A 7,984-nucleotide genomic window follows, 5' to 3' on the forward strand; every position below is an offset into this window, starting at 1 on the left:
ACATTTTATACACATAAAATATGTGCTCTAAACAGCTATGCTGTGGACTTCAACTAATTGGATTGTTCTTTTTGTGTGAGTTATGAGACTAGAAAAGTATTGCTAATGGATATTCAGTAGCAGATCCTATTGATTATTTCCTGATATGTAAGCTTTTTTGTAATTTTCACAATAGAATCTGTAGTTTTCACTGTCTATATACCAACATTTATAAGAATGACATAAAACTAAACTGTAAGATTATAAAGTCTAATATAATTTTAATTTGTATGTAGTTCCTTCTTCTGAGTTAAAACTATCTGATTCAGGTTTAATGAATGACCCCATTCATGTCTCACCTATCATTGTGAGCCACTTTTCTATATACCCAGTGTGCTTGTAGTGCAAAAGGGCCTATTTACAAGAGACATACTGAAAGTTTAGAAGACACACATATAAAGAGAACAAGATAACAACTAAATCTTAACAAATTAGCTCCCAACTGCCTTTCATACTAACCCAAAACCTTAGGAAAATTAGGTATTGTCTTAGTGTCGTGGTTTGAATAGGTATGGCCCCTAAAGACTCATGTGTTTGAATGCTTGGCCACAGGGAGTGGCACTATAGGAGGTGTGGCTCTGTTCAAGCAGGTGTGCCCTTGTTGGAGGAAGTGTGTCACTGTGGAGGTGGGCTTTGAGGTATTTTATATATGTGTATGTATATATATATATATATATATATATATACACACATACACACATACACACACACACACACACACACACTCAAGTCATGCCCAGTGGGACAGTCCACTTCCTGCTGCCTACAGATCAAGATGTAGAACTCTCAGGAAGCTCTCCAACAACATGTCTGCCTGCATGCCACCATGCTTCCCACCATGTTGATAATGGACTGAACCTCTGAACTGTAAGCCAGTCCCAATTAAATGTTTTCCATTATAAGAGTTGCTGTGGTCATGGCGTCTCTTCACAGCAATAAAATTCTAATTAAGGCAGTTAGTATTCTGTTGCTGTGAAGAGACCATGACCATTACAACTCCTATAAAAGAAAGCATTTAACTGCAGCTTGCTTACAGTTCCACAGGGTTAGTCCATTACCCTCACAGTGAGGAGCATGGCAGCAGGTAGGCAGGAATGGTAGCTGAGAGTTCTTTATCTGGATCCAAGGGCACCAGGAAGTCTATGGGTTTGAAATGGGCTTTTTGAAACCTCAGAGCCTGCCCCTAGTGCACACTTCCTCCAACAAGGCCATGCCTCCTAATCCCTGTCAAATAGCGTCACTCCCTAATAACCAAGCATTCAAACGTATGAGCCTAAGGAGGACATTCCTATTCAAACCACCACAAGTATATTATAAATCCCAACTAAGGGGCTAGAGATGTAACTTGGAGGTAAAGTATTTGTCATGAATGTGCAAGGTCCTAGAATTAATGCCCACAACTACAAAATAAAACATGACTGAGTGAACAGTCTCCAAAACCCCTCCCCTAGTTGAACCCATCTAATTCACATTTTCAGTTATATTTGGTTTGGATGTTTCAAGAATACATATCTGGATTATAGCCTTAAGTGTCAGGTAAATTACTCTGCACTTAAAGACAATGTACCAGTAATATGACAATATGACAATAACAGTTAACCAATTATCAGGTTACTAGCCACTATATATTATGATAATTTGTATTACTTAATTCTTACAACAATTTTCTTGAAGTTAAAAATGAGCTTTTGGGGTTAAAATAACTCGCCTAAAACCCTCCAAGACAGTCAGGGATATACAGAGAAACCCTGTCTCCCCCCGCCCAAAAAAAAAACCAACCAAACAAACAAAAATCCTCCATAACAAGGCCTAGATTTGAATTCACATTTAGATCTACAGAAACATTTACTAAATGTTTAAATGAAATTGGAAACTACTTTGTTTTTTAAATGTCCTTGCAATAAACAAACAATCAGAACAGTCTAGTCTAAACTATGCATGATCGCAAGGCTGAAGTAAGAATTTCATTGCTTGAGGCTAGGTGTTCTTGGGGCTACCTTTTACATCATAGTTAGAACCTGTGGTAGTTAGAATAAGAATGTTCCCCCAACAGGCTCATGTTTGAATGCTTAGTCATCAGGGAGTGGCATTATTTGAGAAGGGTTAGGAAATGTGGCCTTGCTGGAGAATGTATGTCATTGGGGGTGGGCTTTGAGTTTTCAAAGCCCACACCAGGCCCAGTGTATGTGTATCTCTCACTCCACTTACAGATCAGAATGTAGCTCTCAGCTACATCTCCAGTACCATGCCTGCCTGCTTCCATGCTCCCCATCACAATGATAATGGACTAAGCCTCTGAAACTATAAGCAAGGCCCCAATTAAATGATTTCTTCTATAAAAATTGTCTTGGTCAGGTTGGATAAAGCACAGGGACAAATGGCCAAATGAATGGAAACACATGAACTATGAACCAAAGGCTGAGGGGCCCCCAACTGGATCAGGCCCTCTGAATAGGTGAGACAGTCGATTGGGTTGATCTGTTTGGGAGGCATCTAGGCAGTGGTACCTGGGCTCGTTGCATGAGTTAGCTGTTTGAAACCTGGGACTTATGCAGGGACGCTTGGCTCGGTCTGGGAAGAGGGGACTGGACCTATCTGGACTGAGTCTTATCAGGTCGATCCCAGTCCTCGGGGGAGGCCTTGATCTGGAGGAGGTGGGAATGGAGGGTGGACTGGGGGGGAGGGGAGGGGGGCAGGAAGGGAGAGAACAAGGGAATCTGCGGCTATTATGTAGAACTGAATAGTATTGTAATAAAAATAGAAAAAAAAAATTGCCTGGGTCATGGTATCTCTTCATAACAACAGCACAATGACTAAGATAGAGAGCCCCATCTCTTTAAAACAAAACAAAGGGCTAAGGAAAAGTTTGCTCCAAATCAATCATATGTCCTACTAATAATAGTAAAACCCATAAACTTGAAATTATGAGTGCTAATAGGCACACAGCTATCCACAGACAACAGTAGGCATATAGCTTTGAACATCGGTAGGCACACAGCTATAAGCCAGTATGAGGTACGAAGAATTATCTCAAATCTTTTCATTCCACCAACAGCAGCATATTCTCAAATGTGATTAATCCAACTAGTAAGGGGAGGGAGATTATATAGCAATCTAGACCCTCAAATTCTATTCCAAGTCTTTTGAAACAACTCAAATGCATGGACTAGTATTGCCAAAAACTTCACAACAAAATGTCCAGTTTAGTAGCAGAGATAGTAATGATACTAACAACACAAATAATTTATTTTAGAATATAAGAAATCAAGGTGATAATATGACGGTCGAGTAAAGATGCCTAAAAGACAGCTGAATATTTAAGATTTGGAGTAAATAAAAGAATTTAGGGCAAATTAGATGGCTCAATCAATAAAGATGCTCAAAGCACAAGCCTGGCAACCTGAGTTACTTCCCCAACACTCACATAAAGGTAGACTAAAAAAACTAACTCCACAAAGTTGTTTTCTGACATCCACATGACAAATACAGACACACAGATACACACACACACACACACACAATTAATAAAATAAAAGGATTTACAGATAATGTAAAGAGTGACAAGGAATCGATGCTTCAGTTTGGAATGAGTTATCCATTACATTCAAGGCAAAGAAAAAGACAAAGAGAAAAAAATAAAACTGCAATGAAAAGATGGGGAAAGCACTAGTTAAAAATACAGAAAAGAGAATTTTTCAGAAGAAAAATGAAAACCAGTATCAAAATCTTCATTTTACATTTGCCTTTCATATTCTGACAAAAAAAATATCAACTAAAATGAGGAAAAAATAGTAACAAAGATGTGCTAAGGGACTCAACAGTGCTAGAACATTGTAAATAATGCAACATTCTCCTTCCCCTTTATCCACCCATCTTACACTTCACCAGTTAGAAGAAAACTGAAAAGAAAGTCATGCTCTTGAAGAAATAGTTTAACAGCCACTTACCAGCATTTCTTCCAGGTATTATAACTGATAACATTATTACTGTCCCAAACAAGTGTTTTCTGGGTAAATTTAGATTTAAAGACATTTGCTGGCTAACTGTTGTAAAAACCAAAAGGTTTGAGAACTTTCATTACTGAAGAGTCGATCCAGAAGCAAACAATCTCACAACCTATTTAATGAGATTTAAAAGACTAGAATGACAAGCTCAGTGTGTAGCAAATAAAATGAACAGAGTATCAGCTAAATAAATCAGTCAGCAAGGATTAAAATGATCTAGACAAAGGCTGGAGAGCACCTAAAGCTCTTGCTGCTCTTGCAGAGGATACTGGCTCAGATCACAGTACTCAAATGGGTGACTCGCAGCCAGCCATAACTCCAGCTCCAGGGGATCAGACACCCTTCTTCTGGCCTCTAATAGTACCTATATGCACACGGCACTCATATATATAAAAATAGAGAGGCAACCTAGGTGAAAGGAGAGTTATACCTCCAACCTAAAATAGGTCCAAATTCCATACAAAGCAAGAGCAGGTTCACTGAAAAACGTAGTGACATAAGTCACTGTGACTAGCAGAATGAGTGAATGAATGTCCCATGATAAAAATAAAATATTAACATGGAAGACCTAGAGTGCTTGCTTCTTTGACTCTTCCTCTTTATTCAACCTTTGTCTTTCACCCTTAGCTCTCTCTCTAGGTTATTCATTATATCAGTTTCAACTTTACTCTATGTAAATAATTCCCAAATCACTATCCTTTATTCTAAGTTTAATTCCACATCTCCAATAGGCCATTTCTTCAACTATCATCCCACTATCCTGTCAAATACAGCACATTTAAAATACATCTTTAAGTTTATTTTTCTCAAGCAATTGCAAAACCTGATTATTTTCACCATTCTCACTGTAACCCAGGCTCAGCATTTTTCCCTTCTCCTCTTAAAACTCTGTCAATCAAGTTCCATCAATTCTTCCTCATTTTAATGTCCTAGCTCGGGATTCCAACTGTGAGTGAACTATAATGGTAATCTTAAAATTCTCCAATCTCACTTTATCCTGGGTCTTTTTCCATACAATCTACCTTGCATACAACTACTGGATTAGTCTTCTTCATTCATTCTCTGGCAGCCCTAATTGCACTCAAATGCTCCAAATCTAATCCCATCTATCCTTTCAACTTTATCTTGTTTCTCTAAACATGTCACAGCCAGTCATGGATGCATCCACCCTCTATGTTAGCCTCAACTCAGTAGCCTATTCATCATAAAGCACACTTGGGCCTCAACTCACAGCAATTTTTTCCCTTCAGTTTTCATGATACAGACAGATGACTGAAAGATACTAAATAGTCATTTGGAATTAATCAGTTGTTTTCTCAATCTGTAAACTGTTTTACTTTGTTTCTGTATATGTATATAAAAATGTTTTCCTAGGAGGAATCAATTCTTAAGAGTCTATATATTTATCTCCTGTATTCTCCACAATTCTATAAGCAATAAAAATAAAAACATGTTCCTAAACCCTTCTTATAATTTACTTCATAAGGAGAGAAAAAAGCAAAATAGAATGAATAGCTCAATGGTGGAGTGCTTGCCTGGCATGTGCTGGGTTCAAATGGCAGGACCACTAACAACAACAACAATAAAATCTAGGACACAACTTTAGTAAATATTGAAAGACATATCAAACATGGAATACATTAGATATGTATTCTAATTTCTTTCAATTCTATCATTCAATAAAAATACTTCAAATTTCTTATGCATCAACCTTGTTTCTCAATATGAAAGAGCATCTATAATGTGGATGAGACACTTCAAACACATTACCCCACACACTCTCACTCTATAGTCAAGTATGCTTAGGGCAATTCTGACACACACTGCACAGAGATGTTTAAAATAACTGAAATGCACACTACTTCTAATCTACAAAATTTCCTGATTCAATGTGTGAGATTTTAAAATTTTATCTTCTGAATGGCGTTATTCTATTATTCTTAAATATCCAAACTATGAGTATACAAAGATAATTCTCTGAAGCCATGTCCATATAGACGCGGAAACATGATTTTAGACACAAAGTAGTTTTGTTTGAACTGAAAGAGTATTAATATATAATTTTTAGCAGTAAACGGAAAAATTCAGTTGGTAACTGTATTGGCAGTACTCAAATGCCAATTATTTACAAACTGTATTTGCTATGAACAACTGGACAATTTTTAAGGTAGGATTTTGGCTTTTCGTGACCTACGAACTTCAGAATGTTTTTAAAGTGGTAATATTAAGTTCACTGGCATCAAAAAGAGTTATTAATAATATATGTGAAATATATTTACTATGTTTTAAAAGCCATCAACCTTGTGCTGGCCTAAGATGAGTTATCTTAGGTGTTTGCATTTAACGTTCAGCAAAGTTTCTTTAGCTTCAAGACACCTAAAATTTTATCTTAAAAAAAAAAATCACTTCCTCGATATCAATTCTCCATTATCATTTCCAAGTCTAAACTGCAAACCCCTAGGAATTAATTGTTTAAAAAAAAGTAGATTTTTCAATACTACTGTCAAACTAACTGGGAAGGTTAATGCTAAGATTGTCATTCAACAAACTACACACTATAAACTTTGACGTGTTAACATTCTAATACGACCTGTAATAGCAGTTTCTAAGTATGTTGGTTGGACTGTCGAGCGGAATCAAAACCACAAGTTCAGAGTAGCTAACAGAGAACAAGTGAAACTGCTAAAAAGGGGTTTGAACTATGAGGTTTACTGGTGCTCCAGAATTCTTGCAAAAGAGAAATCTGGCATCTTCCCAAGATGACTATGCACACCTGAGACCAGACTGCAGCAAGAGGAACCCAAGGCAACCCAGAGAAAACAGCGGAACTCACCAGCAAACAATCTGAATTCACTTCTGATTTGGGATCCCGCAGCAGGTTATCGATTTTTTCAAACCGAGTCTCAAAACTGTCCCCAGTCGACATGATGCTGCTACTTGTGACAATACCTTCGTCCCCGCAGCGGAAAGCAAGTTCAACCAACTTCCTCCGCGGTGGGTTCGCAGCCGCGGGGCAGAGGAGCCGGAACCTCGGGGTCACCAGGTGCGCCCGGTTCCCCCTCCTCCCCCTCACTGAGGGGACTTCTGCTCTCCAGACCCCAGGCTGGGGGTGACAGCGACCCGCAGCCGCTCGGACACCCAAAGTCGCATCCCACCCGGCAGCCCCTCGCGACAGCCGACAGCGCCGTCGCCAGCAGCCGGGTCGCTCCGGCGAGGCGCCTCAGCCTAGCGGGCCCCGGCAGCCTTCGCCATGGCGGGGCCCAGTCCAGAGAAGGGCAGCGGCGGGAAGAGGGAGCGCAGCAGGGTGGAGACTCCCTCGGGGCAGCCAGGGAGGGCGAAGAGGAAAGGCGAAAGCGAAGGGCGGGTGAGGAGCTGCGCCAGCTGCCGCGCCGCCGCCTGGGCCCCGGGCCGGCCCCGCTCCGCTCCGAGGCGCTGGAGGCGCTCAGCCCCGCATCCCTGCTTCCTCTCGGCCCGGCGCGACGCGCTGACCCGCCGCGGCCACGAACCGGTCCCCACCGCACAGGCTCACTCTGCCACTGGACCCGGCCGCTGCCGGGGTCGCTGCCGCGGTGTCCGGCGGGGCAGGGCGAGGTCGGCGGCCCGAAGGAGGGCTGGAGAGCCGGCCAGGGAGGAGGGCGGCCGGAGGGTCCGGGCGGCCGGAGGGTCCGGGCGGCTGCGAGGCGGGAGCTCCTGGGAGGGGCTGCGGCCGGGCTGGGAAAAGGGCGAGTCGCGGAGGCGAACGCCTGGGGGGTGGGGCGAGCAGAGCTGAGAGGGACTAATATGTCCGCCTTCCTGTTCAAACAAACGGAGACCGCCGGTGCGCAGCGCGCATGCGCGGCGCGGGCGTTCGGAAGGGGAACAGGCCAGGCCTCGCGCGCGCGCACACCGGCGCCTGTCAGGGCGGGGCCGGCCGGGTCGCCACGGCCGAGGTAGGGCGGGGC

General features: G+C 42.0%; 1 protein-coding gene across 1 annotated transcript in view; it reads right to left on the minus strand.

Moving 5' to 3' along the window:
* Rock1 (Rho associated coiled-coil containing protein kinase 1) overlaps positions 1–7,440 on the minus strand; it is a 117,554-nt gene extending 110,114 nt beyond the window's left edge. The window contains exon 1 of the mRNA XM_028876703.2: positions 6,877–7,440. Coding sequence (XP_028732536.1) covers positions 6,877–6,969 — 93 coding nt within the window. The 5' untranslated portion in view covers positions 6,970–7,440. The remainder of the gene's footprint in view (positions 1–6,876) is intronic.
* Between the last annotated feature and the right edge of the window lie 544 nt (positions 7,441–7,984).

This window comes from Peromyscus leucopus, chromosome 19 (assembly GCF_004664715.2).
Source record: "Peromyscus leucopus breed LL Stock chromosome 19, UCI_PerLeu_2.1, whole genome shotgun sequence".
Classification (NCBI taxonomy): domain Eukaryota; kingdom Metazoa; phylum Chordata; class Mammalia; order Rodentia; family Cricetidae; genus Peromyscus; species Peromyscus leucopus.